The sequence below is a fragment of the Scyliorhinus canicula genome, chromosome 8 (genome assembly GCF_902713615.1).
Source record: "Scyliorhinus canicula chromosome 8, sScyCan1.1, whole genome shotgun sequence".
NCBI lineage: Eukaryota > Metazoa > Chordata > Chondrichthyes > Carcharhiniformes > Scyliorhinidae > Scyliorhinus > Scyliorhinus canicula.
Genome location: NC_052153.1, coordinates 167,401,940 through 167,416,079, shown reverse-complemented (window position 1 = coordinate 167,416,079; position 14,140 = coordinate 167,401,940). Strand labels below are relative to the sequence as shown.

General features: G+C 44.9%; 1 protein-coding gene and 1 pseudogene across 4 annotated transcripts in view; one reads left to right on the top strand and one right to left on the bottom strand.

Annotated features, from left to right (window-relative positions):
* Positions 1–14,140, top strand: part of primpol (primase and polymerase (DNA-directed)) — a 56,770-nt gene that overhangs the window by 32,328 nt on the left and 10,302 nt on the right. For 3 of the 4 annotated variants that reach the window (XM_038805670.1, XM_038805673.1, XM_038805674.1), the window contains 3 exons: positions 2,055–2,342; positions 3,057–3,219; positions 11,189–11,286. In XM_038805670.1, the coding sequence (XP_038661598.1) occupies positions 2,055–2,342; positions 3,057–3,219; positions 11,189–11,286 (549 nt within the window). The remainder of the gene's footprint in view (positions 1–2,054; positions 2,343–3,056; positions 3,220–11,188; positions 11,287–14,140) is intronic. The other variant, XM_038805672.1, reaches the window with a different exon arrangement.
* On the bottom strand, positions 3,213–9,459 carry LOC119970678 (annotated as a pseudogene).

Below are 14,140 nucleotides of genomic sequence, written 5' to 3'. Positions count from 1 at the left end.
AGGAAATGTGCAGACCTGTTAGCCTGACATCAGTGTTAGGACTAGAATTTGTTAGAAAGGATTTGATAACTGGACGCCTTGAAAATAATGGTAGGATTGGGCAGAGGCCGCATGGATTTATAGAACAAAAATAAAGCTGTTGGAGTTTTTTGAGGATGTAACTAGCAGAAGAGAACCAGTGGATGTGGTGTATTTAGATTTTCACAAGCTTTCAATAAGAGGTTAATGAACAAAATTAGTGCACGTTAAATTGGGTGTAATCTACTAGTATGGATTTAAGAATTGTTTAACGGGCAGAAAACAGAGTAGGAAGAAACCGGTTATTCTCCGGTTGGCAAACTGTGTCTAGTGGGGTACTGCAAGAAGCAGTGTTTGGGCCCTAGTATTCACAATCTATTGGATGCGGGGATCAAATGTAATATATCCAAGTTTTCTGATGACAAACTTGCTGGGAATGTGAGCCGTAAGGAGCTTACAGAGAGGCTTCAAGGGGATTTAGACAGGTGAAGTGAGTAGGAAAGAACATGGCAGATGGAATATGATGTGGTAAAATGTAAAGTTATTCACTTGAGCAGGAAAAACAGAAATGTAGACTCTTTCTTTAAATGGTGAGAGATTGGGAAGTGTTGATGTCCGAAGGGGTTGTTGTTTATGAGTCACTGAAAGGTAACATGCAGGTGCAGCAGGCAATTAGAAAGGAAAATGGTATGTTGGCCTTCATTGCAAACGGTTTTGAGTACAGGAGTAAGGATGTCTTGCTACAATTGTATAGAACCTTGGAGAGACTGAATCTAGAGTATTATGTCCAAGTTTAGTCTCCTTACCTAAGGAAAGATTTACTTACGATAGAGGGAGTGCATCAAAGTTTCACCAGACTAATTCCTGGGTTAGCGGGATTGCCAATGAGGAGAAATTGAGGAGACTGGACCTGTATTCTCTAGAGTTCTATGAATCATTCTTCTATGAGAGGTGAACTAATTGAAACTTACAAAATTCTTACAGAACCTGACTGGATAGAAACAAGAAGCATGTTTTCCCGGCTGGGGAATCTAGAACCATGGGACAGTCTCAGAATAAGGGGCAGTTCATTTAGGACTGAGATAGGATGAATTTCTTTACTGCGAGGTTGACAAATCTTTGGGATTCTAAACCCCAGAGAGTTCTGGAGGCTTAGTCATCAAGAATGTTGAATGCAGAGATCGATAGATTTCTTGATATTTAAAACATCAAGGGATATGGGGACTGTGCGGGAAAATGTTATTGCGCTAGATCAGTCATGACCTAGTTGAATGGCAGAGCAGGTTTGAGGGACCAAATAGCCTACTGCTCCTATTTTGAATATTCCTCATCTCCATATATCCTTTTTCAAAGGAGATCAAACTGTACACTTCTCACCACAGCCCTATGCAGTTGCAGTAAAACCTTGCTACTTTTATATTCTATTTCTTTTGCAATAAAACATCAACATTCCATTTACCTTCCTGACCACATGCATACTAACATTTTGTGATTGATGTACCAGGACACCCAGATCCCTCTCTTCATTTAAATAGTATCCTGCTTTTCTAATCTTCCTACCAAAGTAAATAGGTTCATATTTTACACTATCTGCTAAAATTTTGCCCACTCACTCAACCTATGTATTCCTTTGTAGACTTTACCTCCTCTGGACAACTTACTTATCTATCTTGGTATAGTCAGCAAATTTAGCTACCAGCCATGCAATCCCTTCATCCAAGTCGTTGTTATAAATTGTAAATAGTTGAAGCTCCAAGATTTATTGTGCATGTGCAGAATATGGATATTGCTATACAATTTACTGCATAATAGCATTTAGCACTGTTACTTTGAAAGCAAAATCCAGGCCATTACTTCTGAAGATATTGCAGCAGTTTGGTTCAGAGACTTTGGTTTTCCACATGTGGAAGAGACTTGGTCGTTCAAAACAAAAAGTTCCAAATGCCTTATTATGAAATAAATAATTTCAACTAATAAATTATTGTACCTGTGATTGCATAACCATGCTAATTAACTATGAAATCTATTTATTTAAGGACATTTTATAAGAACAATTTTGCAACCTGTAATGAGAGTATTGGAAAAAAGATGTGGGGGCACTGTCCAGGATGCTGGTGGCAGTGCTTTGTTGTCGACCAATACATTTATACCAGTCACAAAAGACGCGAGCGAACATTTTAATGTTGATGGTTCTGAGAATCTCCCCTCAAAAAGGACTAAACAAGCAGCCTGGGAAAAAGTGGAGAAAAACAATTTGCATCCAGATTTGTCATTTCTAATTGTTAATGATAAACACGGAAGTGACCAACTCTTTGTGGACTTGGGTAAATGCTTATTTTTTTCATTTATACTTATATGTGTAGTTAATAATCAAATAATAACTGAATCTTCCAGAGAATTGAGGATAGTAACTGAAGGATGAGTCACTCAATTAGTTACCTAGCCCCTGGTTTGCCAATACAGTGGAAGTTGAGAGCAGCAAACCCATAGGAGAATATATTTTAATTACACTGTAAGCTTTTGTTTTGAATCTGTTGACATTTTGAATTTCTCTAACTTTAATATTTAGCTTTAAAAATAATCAGCATTAAAATTGCACATTATGAAACAGAAAGGTGGCAAATCAGTAGGTACAAATAGTCTCTTACCATAAATCAGTAGGTACAAATAGTCTCTTACCATAATTGTGTGAATATTTAAGTGTGTCTGCGGGATTTCATACATAATTCTTCATAATTCAGGATTCTCAAACTCTCATTAACCCATTGGTGAAATCCACAAAACAATAGACATTCAGAAGCAAATGCAGAAAGCAAAATACTGCAGATACTGGAAATCTGAGATCTAAACAGAAAAGGCTGGCTGCGAAGTTTAGAAGAAAGACTATTTGACTATTTTCCTCTGATGCGGATAATATTGTTAACCACAAATGCGCTTCATATGCTCGAGGCAATTTTCTCAAATTATGATTCAACCTCAATTGTTCCTTTGCTAAAAAGTGTATCGTGACAGGACTTTTGCTTTGATCTTTTTTAAAGGTGTGTATACGAAGAACAGAAACTTCCGACTGTATAAATCATCCAAACTGGGAAAGAGCACTTCTTTTGAAGTTGCTGAAGACAATCAGTTTGTTCCCAAGCCTGAAAAGAATGTTTCAAGAGAGGAACTATTTTTCCTGAGCTCTCTGGTCAGCAACGTGAGGTATGGCATCAATAAAGTTCAACGCTTTTAAGAAGCCGGGGTAAACATTATTTGCAACACACAATGTTATCCCACTGTCTTCATTACTCCAAAATTGGAACACATAAAATGAGTTTGAAACTTCCATCCAATACTGAATTGTTGTCATTGTCTTCCTTGTTGGTTAGATGTTAAGTTCTTGGCAAGAATTGTAGAGTTGGAAATTCTCCCAGTGTCCTTGCAAATCTTTCTTACTCTACCAAAAGAAGATTAACTGGTCATTCAGTTTATTGTTGTCGTGGGTCCTGAATTTGTGCAAAGTGATTACTACGTTTTTGCCTAAATAAAACTTTAAACTAATCATCTATGAAGTCTATATAAATGCAAATTCTCTATTTTTATAAGAGGAACTTTATAAGTGTGTGACATTTTAATAATATGTCACCAGATAAGATTTTACCTTTAAACTTCCTTTTCTAGTTTCTCAAAACACCAACTTTTCATTGTTTTCTTTACATTTATATTGTTGCACATACACTAATTCTATTTTTGGATTAACTTTAAGAATATAATACTGTTTGATTAATCAAGATATTATAAGTAGATTGATATTTCAATCAAGATTGTTGGCTATTTTCCTGATGTTGTAAGTTTATGTTCTCATTGCATCATAATTTCTTCCAATAATTGTAATAAGAAGGGGAAAAATTATGTTCAAAGGGCACAATAAATAGCATTTATTGACCTGGCTTTTTACGTGATCCAGACTGGGAAATGAAGCATTGAAGATTTTGAATTGGCTTAGAGAAATTCAAAGTGAATCGCTCGGCATGGTAGCACAGTAGTTAGCACTGTTGTTTTACAGCGTCATGGTTCCAGGTTCAATTCCCGGCTTGGGTCACTGTCTGTGCGGAGTCAGCATATTCTCCCTGTGTCTGCGTGGGTTTCCTCCGGGTGCTCCAGTTTCCTCCCACAAATCCCGAAAGATGTGCTGTGAGGCAATTTGGACATTCTGAATTCTCCCTCCATGTACCCGAACAGGCACCGGAATGTGACGACTAGGGGCTTTTCATAGTAACTTCATTGCAGTGTTAATGTAAGCCTACTTGTGACAATAAAGATTATTATATATATTTTTTTTAATTTAGAGTACCCAATTCATTTTTTCCAATTAAGGGGCAATTTAGCATGGCCAATCCGCCTGGCTTGCACATCTTTGGGTTGTGGGGCCGAAACCCACGCAAACACGGGGAGAATGTGTAAACTCCACACGGACAGTGACCCAGAGCCGGGATCGAACCTGGGACCTTGGCGCCATGAGGCAACAGTGCTATCCATTGTGCCACCATGCTGCCCCTATTATTATGATGCATGCTAGGTGGTCATTATCAGAAAGAATGTCAGGTACTGATTTAATTGCGACTTCCAGTGGTGGCCATGGAGTGAATGGTCGCACACAATGGCATTGATTTAGGCATTTTATAATGAAATGAAATAAAAATCGCTTATTGTCACGAGTAGGCTTCAAATGAAGTTACTGTGAAAAGCCCCTAGTCGCCACATTCCGGCGCCTGTTCGGGGAGGCTGTTACGGGAATCGAACCGTGCTGCTGGCTTGCCTTGGTCTGCTTTCAAAGCCAGCGATTTAGCCCTGTGAGCTAAACAGCCCCTATATGGGGTAACTCCGGCAGGAAAGTGTTGTGGAAGGTATAGAGGGAGAGGTTCGCCCCAAGACTGGTATGTCTACTGGCTACCAGATCAGCCAAAAAACAGTTAAAGACCTGGCGCGGCAACAATTGCGAGAATGGCGGAAGGGGAAGGGTCGACGCCAATGAGAAAGCCCCTGATGGAGCAGTTGATGGCCTTCATCAAAGATGAGTTTCACCAACAAAGGAAGGAGATACATGGCGACTTGTCGAAGGCCATTGACGGAGCAGTAGCACCTCTGCGAGGATGGATGGACCGGGTAGAGAAGTGCCTTGAGGCACAAGGGATGACAATACGAGAGGTGGAGAAGGTGGTATCCGACCAGAGCGACCGTGTCCCTGGAGGTGGAGGTGGTGATCCTGGTGGACATATACATGCTGTTCAGAGTGAAGGTTGAGGAGCAGGAAAACCGGTCCAGGTGGCAAAACCTGCAAATTGTCGGTCTGTCAGAGGGTATGGAAGGAACGAGCGCCACAAAATATGTGTCAAGGATGCTGGTGGGTTGATGGAGGAGGGGATGCTGGACAAGGCCCCAGAGGTGGATAGGGCCCACAAGTCTTTAAGGCAGAGGTTGAGAGTGGGGGAGCCGCCGTGGGTGATGATTTTGCGGGTGCACAAATTTGTTAAAGGAGGAGACCCTGTTCCAAGCCAGGTAGAAGTGAGACTGTGAATCGGAAGAATCAGTGTTCGCATATGTCAGGACATTGGTGCCGGGCTGGCAAAAAGACGTGCAGAATTCAACAAGGCCAAAGTGGTAGTGCACGGAAGGAAGTTTCCGTTTGGGGTTCTGTGCCCGGCAAAACTGTGGGTCACTTTTGAAGGCTGGGAGTGCTATTTTGAAACGACAGTAGAGGCTTTATAGTGACTTTACAAGGGACCATAAACTGGGGGAGAACTGAGAATTGGTGTGAGATGGAGGAGCTGTATCTGCAAAGGTTGGAAGTTATGGCTGTTGTGTGTTGCTGGAGGGTGTTTTTTTTTCTCTGGGGAGTGATAAATTTGGAAGGAGGGAGTCTCTTCTCTCTCTCTCTCTCTCTCTCTCTCTCTCTCTCTCTCTCTCCCCCCCCCCCCCCCCCCCCCCCCCCCCCCCCACCGTCTGTGGTGCTTTTCTTTATGGAAGGAGCGATTTGACTTATGGGTAAGGGTTGTGTATGATGGGGCCCATTGGGTGGAGTTGCCTGCTGAGGGGCAATCAGGTGGGTAGGGAGGCTATTTGCACAGGCTAAGTAGGGACTGGTGGGGAGAAAGGGTAGAGGGGTGTGTGGGGAGGGGGGCCTTCGAGCGGGAACTGCCACACTGACACATAATGCTGGTGAATGGAGGTGAGTTGGGGGAGGAGACGGTGAGAGGTGGCCAGGCGGGGCAGGGGGGATTCGACGTGGCCGAGTTGGAGACGGAGCGTGGTCATGGGCAGAGAGGTGGGGCCATCTTCGATGGGCTCATTTTAGGGTGGTATTAAAGGAGGAATAGCCAGAGGGGGATGATGGCGGACGGATGACCAGAGTGGAGGCATAAGAATTGTAACATGGAACGTCCGTGGATTAAATGGATTGATTAAGAGGTCCTGGGTTTTTGCACACTTCAGGAGTTTGAAGGCAGAGGTGATCTTTTTACAAGAGATGCATCTCCCAGTGAAAGATTAGGTTTGGTAGAGGAAGGGATGGGTGAGACAAGTACTTTACTCGGAGTTTGACTCAAAGTAATGGGGGTGGCCATTTTGTTGAACACAAGTATGGGGTTCATAGGGGCCAAGGAAGCGTGGGACCAGGGTGAAGATAGATAATGAATGAGATGCTGGAGGGGACGCCAGTGGTGCTAGTCAAAGTATACGCGCCGAATTGGGATTATGTGGGGTTTGTTAAGCATTTACTGGGAGCGATCCTGGACCTGGATATGCACCAGTTGATTATGGGTGGAGATTTTAATTGTATGATGTAAATAAAGGTAGATAAGTCAATGGGAAGGTTGAGGATGGCGAAGAAGTTGGGAAGGTTTATGGAACGTATGGGTATGGTGGATCCGTGGAGGTTTAAGAACCCAGGGAGGGAGTACTCCTTCGCGAATTGATTTCTTTGTGGTAAGTCAAGCGGTGTTGTTGGGGGTGGTAGGGACGGAGTATCCGGGAATTGCGATATCTGATCATGCGCTGCATTGGCTGGAGGTGAGGCTTAACTCGGGGCAAGAGCAGAGGCCGAGATGGAGGTTAGACTCAGATCTTTTGGCGGATAAGGGGTTTTGTGAGAAGGTGAGGTCGGAAATTGGGGATTACATGGAGACTAACCAGAACGGGAGGTGTCGGCGACCATGTTCTGGGAGGCGCTGGTTCGAGGGGAGATTATCTCGTTCAAGGCGCACAGGGATAGGAGGGAGGAGCATGGACGGTTGTTGGACGAGATAGTCGAGGTTGACAGGAGATACACTGGGGCCCCCACCAAAGAGTTGTTGGCAGAGAGGAAGAGGTTGCAGGGGCAGTTCGATAGATTGACGGCGGGAAGAGCAGACGGCAGCTACAGAGGGTGGGTAGGATGCAATATGAATATGGGGAGAAGGCGAGCTGTTTGCTGGCCCACCAGCTGTGGGAGCAGGCCCTGTCAAGGAAAACGGAGAAGGGGAGGTAGTATCCGTGCCTTGGAGGATAAATGAGGTGTTCAGGGCGTACTATGAGAAGCTGTACAGGGCCGGGCCTGGTGGAGAGGAAGGGGATATGGGACAGTTTCTGGATGCGTTGGAGTTTCCAAGGTTGGAGGAAGTGAGGAAGCAGGCGTTGGAGGAGATACCGGGGCTGAGGGAGGTGATTGGCAGCATTAGGGGAATGAAGTTGGAGAAGGCTCCAGGGCCGGATGGCTTTCCGGTGCAGTTTTATAAGGCGTTGCGGCAGAGTTGGCACTGCATTTGTTGGGAATGTTTAGTGAGGCATTGGAGGAGGGGGAAGTGCTTGAGACACTGACATTGTCAGGCGTCAATCCGGCATCAATCACGCTAATCCCGAAGTAGGCGAAGGATCCTTTGAAGTGTGGATTGTATAGGTCCATTTCGCTGTTGAACACAGACGTGAAAATGTTGGTTGTTGGTGGTGGGAAGGATGGAGGGATGCATGCCAAGGGTGGTCACTGAAGATCAAATGGGTTTCGTAAAGGGCAGGCAGCTCTCCAGTAACAGTGGGGCGGGTGCCAGAGATCATTGTGTCTATGGATGCCGAGAAAGCTTTTGATCGGGTGGAGTGGAGGTATTTATTTGAGATCTTGGGTAGGTTTGGGTTTGGCCCAAGTTTGTGATGTGGGTGCGCTTGTTATATGTATCTCCAGTAGCAAGTGTATGTACAAATGGGATGAGTTCGCAGAGTTTTTTTTCCCCCCCATCATGCCATGTTTAATTTAACATTTCCTCATGATAAATAACCGCATACGGCAACGTTTATTCAAAAACAGCGAGTACAGAAGTGCTTGTCGACTGGGTGTAGCAGTAGTTTTCAGGCACTATCTTGAGCAAAAAGGCTTGGCGGACACCTTTCTCGCTCGGCTTCGCTTCTTCACCTTGCCTTGTGATGCTGCAGTTTCCATAGCTGCCTTTACGGTCTCCTCATCTCCCAGGAACTTCATGGGATCAGTGTGCTTCAGGTTTGCATCCAGCTCGTAAACGATGGGGATGCCAGTGGGCAGGTTCAGCTCCATTATCGCAGCATCAGACATACCCCCAAGATGCTTGATGATACTCTTCAAGCGGTTGCCATGGGCTGCAATCAGCACCCACTTGCCAACCTTGATCTGTGGCACAATCACCTCGTTCCAGAAAGGCAGAGCCGGCGCGATGGTATCCTTCAAGCTCTCGCAGATGGGCAGTTCTGATGACTTCAGGCCCTTGTAGCAATGCCATAATACAGGTGCTGCTACTCCACAGGCGGCAGCGGGGTATCGAAGGAGTGGTGCCACACCTTCACCTGCTCGTCACCATGCTGGGCTGCCAGCTCCGCAGTAGTGACGCTCATTGAGGCGCCAGCTACGAGTGACGGACAGCCACATCTGGTCGCTGCCTTCCAGGATGATCCAGAGGGTGCGGATAGTGCGCTTCAGCACCGAGGTGAAGCAAGCGTCGAACTGGAAGCCGGCCTCACGCAGGGCCCGAGTGCCGTGCTGCGCCTCGCCCACCCCCTTCTCACTCAGCTCGGCGTCGAATCAGCCGCAGAAGCGGTTCTCCTGGTTCCAGCTGTTCTCGCCGTGCCGCACAATCACCAGCTGGTAGCGCGCCACCAGCATCATCACGCGTGTCCCAGGCGCCGTTACCCCTGCAACCGCGGCTCGGCCTCAACCGACCCGGCGGCTCAGACAGGCTGCGGACCCGGAGGGAGATGGAGCAGAGGGACAGGCTGAGAGAGAGTGAGTGAGACCGAGTGCATGTAGGTTTAGGCTGCATAGAGCTATGAGACAGGCATGTCCGCTGTCACCATTGTTGTTTGCACTGGCGATGGCCCTCGGGGAGACTATGGAGTGGCAGGGGATTGTGAGAGGGAGCATGTGTCGTTGTGTACGGACAACCTGCAGTTTGTGTCTGACCCATTAGAGAGTATGGATAGATCATGGGAATATTGGAGAGTTTCGGGGCCTTCTCTGGGTATAAGTTAAACATTGGGAAGAGCGTGGTGTTTCCGGTGAATGCGATGGGTCTGGGGGCCAACTTGGGGATGTTGCCATTTATGCTGGCAAGGGAAAGGGTCAGGTCCTTGGGGATTCAGGTGATGAGGAAATGGGCTACGATGTACAAGTGGAATTTGACAACGTTGGTGGAGGCGATTAGGGGGAATTTTAAGAGATGGGGCACACTACATCTGACACTGGCATGGAGGGTGCAGGTGGTAAAAATGAATGTGCTGCCAAGTTTCTTGTTCATTTTCCAGACCCTCCCCGATCTTTCTCCCTAAGGCCTTCTTGGAGACTCTGATTTTAGAATTTATATGGGCTGGTAAGATGCCTAGGGTAAAAAAGGCCCTGCTACAAAAGCAGTGACAGAAAGGGTGGTTGGTGCTCCCAAACCGGCTGCACTATTATTGGGCAGCGAATGTGGTGGGGGGTCAAGATGGAAGAGAAGTCCTGTAAGAGATCCAGTCTGAGGGCTTTGTTGACGGCTTCACTGCCATTTGATCCGGTGAAGTATACGGGGAGCCGATGGTACAGTTGACGGTTCGGGTGTGGAATCAGCTGCGGTGACACTTTAAGTTGGAGGGGATGGCGGTGTTGACTGCACTGTGCAGGAACCATAGGTTTAAAACGAGGAAATGGATGGGATGTATGGGAAGTAAGGGGGAGGTGGGGCCGATGAGGTCAGGGAACCTGTATTTGGAGGGCAGTTTGCGGGTCTGGATGAGTTGCAGGAGAGGTTTGTGTTGTCGAGGGGGAGTGAATTTAGATATACGCAGGTGAGGCGCTGCGCACAAAAGGAGTGGAGGACATTTCCCAGGTTGCCAGAGTACACCTCATTTGAGCAACTGCTGCTCCTGGATGAGTCAAGAGAGGGTAGGATTGGGGATGTATACGGGTGGTGGGGGAACCGGGGGTGGGGGGGGGGATCAAGAACAAATGGGAGGAGTTATAGGAAAATAGGTTGGGAAATATGGTGCGAGGCGATGCGTAGGGTGAATTCAACCTCTTGCACGAGGATGGGCTTGATACAGTTCAAGGTGTTTCACAGGGTAAACATGACCTGGGCGAGGATTAGTGGGTTTCTCCAAGGGGTGGCGGATAAGTCCGAGAAATGTGGGCAAGGGCCGCCAAATCATGCGCACATGTTCTGGGGTTGTAAGAAGATGGAGAGGTATTGGGCAGCGGTGTTTGGGATGTTAACTAAAATTGTGGGGAGGTCAGGCCGGACCCAATGGTGGCAATCTTTGGGGTATCGGAAATCTGCTGGAGGGGAAGGGGACCGATCTAGTGGCCTTCGCCTCTAATTGCCCGGCGAAGGATCTTGCTGAATTGGAGGTCAGATATACCGCCTGATTTGAGTTAAGGGGGGGTCAATGGAAGGCATTAAGACACGATGGGGGATGTTCAAAGCAGTGTTTGAGGAACACCAGCGTCTTGGTGGGGGGGGGGGAGTGGGTAAGGGATAAAAAAGGGAGAAATTGTACAAATTGTGGACTGCGAGTTTGTGGAGTGTGTTGTTCTATAGTTTACTGTTTTTAACGCATATTTGGAATAAAATACATTGAAAAAATACATTAAAAAAGGTACTGATATAATTAAATTTAGGTACAATTTACAAATTTGAATGATGAAAATATATAACATTTGCAGATTTTCTGATGACTTCACAGTTCTGACTTGTGATAGGTCAGATACAAAGAAATCCAAAGGAGAACACGCTGAAGATAACATAAGTCTCCATGAAACAGGTATTTTGTTTGCTCATAATTTGTTTGCATTCTACTTAGATAGATCACCAAAGGAACCCTTTAAATGGCTTTATGTGGCTACTTTAAACCGGTTTCTGTTATAAGGATAAAGATGTTAGTGTTATTTCTGCTGATCACTGAAAGTATACATTATTTTACTTGTTACTATTGTCATGTGAGAGTACCTTTAAGAAATGGATGTTTAAGCAATGTACCTTTAAGAAATGCAGCAGCTCATATTACTGAAGTGATGTCAGAGGGTGGAGGTAGTTGAGCTAAGCTCACTTCTGCTTTTTGGGAGTTTTGGTTTCAGTTTGAGAGAGCAGCTGAAAAGTGCCTGGCTGGTTTGCTGAGAGCTGCATGAAGAAAAAGAGCATGGGTGTGTCTGTGTTTGCAGTTAGCTGGATCTGCGGTGACCTCTGCCATGAAAGACTATCTCTGAATCATTTGGGTGATTTAAACTCATAATAGTAATGTCTTTAACCTGATGTGTTTCTGTTTAAAGGTGTTAAGTCTTTTGGAGGTTTGAAGGAACATTTTGAGGGATTATTTAGTGTTGTATTATCTTCGGGGTTATCTTTGAAGTAAGGGGTGGTATGTGATCCAACGTTTATTTAAAAAGGTTAAGTTGAATTCATGGAATAAACATTGTTTTGTATTTAAAAACCCACGTGTCCATAACTGTAATACCACACCTGGAGACCAAGCCGTGTGCTTCAAAAGCAACATTACATTAAAGGGAGAGGTTGGTTGAACTCCATGATACATTTTGGGGTTCTGAAAACGCTGCTCCCATAACACTATTAATAAGATCCAAGTAGGGAGTTTCTCCATTTTTTTCAGTCTTTATTTCTCTGAATTAAATGGAAAGCACCCAGTAGAGGAATTGAATCCTCCCACTCATCTAGCTGTTGGCATCAGCACCGCTGATGAGTATGCTCATCGCCTGCAGCTCTTCCAAGTTTTGAAGTATAAATGAGCACCAGAGATGTGATTATGTAAATCTTTACAATCTGAACCTTGGTTGAAACCTAGAAAGTGAAATGTAGAGGAGGAAATAAGGGATTTGAAATACACAACGTTGCTATTTTAGTAAACACGTCAAAATATTGGATGGGTTAAATTACTATGTCTTAAAAGGAATAAAATAGGATAGATGGAATTGGAAAGAAAATGGGGAAGTGGGAAAGATTTTTTAAATTGCCACAATGCCACATAGTTAATGTTACTGGATTAACGATTCGAAGACACTTGTTCAAATCCCGCCATGGAAGCTGGAAGAATTAAAACAAATTAATGAGTTTGGAATAAAATGCTAGCCTCAATAATGACCACAAAACTACTGGATTGTCATAAAAGCCCATCTGGTTTACTAATGTATAGTGGGGGAGGTCATCTGCCATTCTTACTTGGTCTGGCCCCAGATCACAGAAATGTGATTAATTCTTTTTTTTTAAAATCTTTTTATTGACATTTTCCAAATTTATCAACTGTTATATACTTTGTTTGCCGCATTAATTTATTATATTATACAGAAAGGTTTATCCTGTCCTTCCATTAATTTACTCTATGTACATTTTGCCGCCTTCCGGCTTGGCTTGTGGTCCCTCCCTATCCCCCTCCCGAAATGTGATTAATTCTTAACTGCCGTCGGAAGTGGCTAAGCAAGCCACTCAATTGCATCAAACTACTACATAATCTTTTTTGAAAATGAAATGAAAATCGCTTATTGTCACAGGTAGGCTTCAATGAAGTTACTGTGGAAAGCCCCAAGTCGCCACATTCCACCTTTTTAAAGCAATATGGATATATCTACACTAAATGGACTGCAGCTGTTCAAGGAGGTGGCTCACCCACCCTCATGAGGGCAATTAGAGATGAGCAGTAAATCCTCAACTGGCCAGCCTGTATACCAAGGGCAATTAAAAATATTACAAGTAAAATCTCTCCTGCTTGCATCCTAAGGAATGGCGACCATGAATTAGCAGGGGATGGGTTAGAGATAAATTAAGGACCAAGAAACCAGGAATGGGCTCAACAGACAAAGATGAGGGTGAACAGCCAATGGAGTACAGGAATTCAAGGGATAAAGCAGAACATAAGAGGACATTATAGTTGCATTGTGCATCACGGGAGCATGGTGGTTAGCAAAAATGCTTCACAGCTCCAGGATCCCAGGTTCGATTCCCGGCTGGGTCACTGTCTGTGCGGAGTCTGCACGTCCTCCCCGTGTGTGCGTGGGTTTCCTCCGGGTGCTCCGGTTTCCTCCCACAGTCCAAAGATGTGTGGGTTAGGTGGATTGGCCATGCTAAATTGCCCGTAGTATCCTAATAAGTAAGGTTAAGGGGGGGGTTGTTGGGTTACGGGTATAGGGTGGATACGTGGGTTTGAGTAGGGTGATAGTTGCTCGGCACAACATCGAGGGCCGAAGGGCCTGTTCTGTGCTGTACTGTTCTATGTTCTATCTCTGGCTGTAGTTCATTCGTACTATGTACCTGACCAACATATTCCATAGTTTAAAAAAAAATTAATTCGGAGAACCCAATTCTTTTTTTTCCAATTAAGGGGCAATTTAGCGTCGCCAATCCACCTACCCTGCACATCTTTGGGTTGTGGGGGTGAGACCCACGCAGACACAGGGAGAATGTGCAAACTCCACACGGAGGTATTCCACAGGTAACCCAGAATAACTGGCAACAAGCAATGCACGTACCCTACAATTCTATTTATCCCTATTCCTAGGCACAGAAGTTATTAGGACCAATAGCTTGAATATGCATCAAATGTTTTAGTTGTTTTGTGGTGCCAACATGAAAGGTGAGCTGAAAACGCCCATAAGAACAGTAGGAGTAGG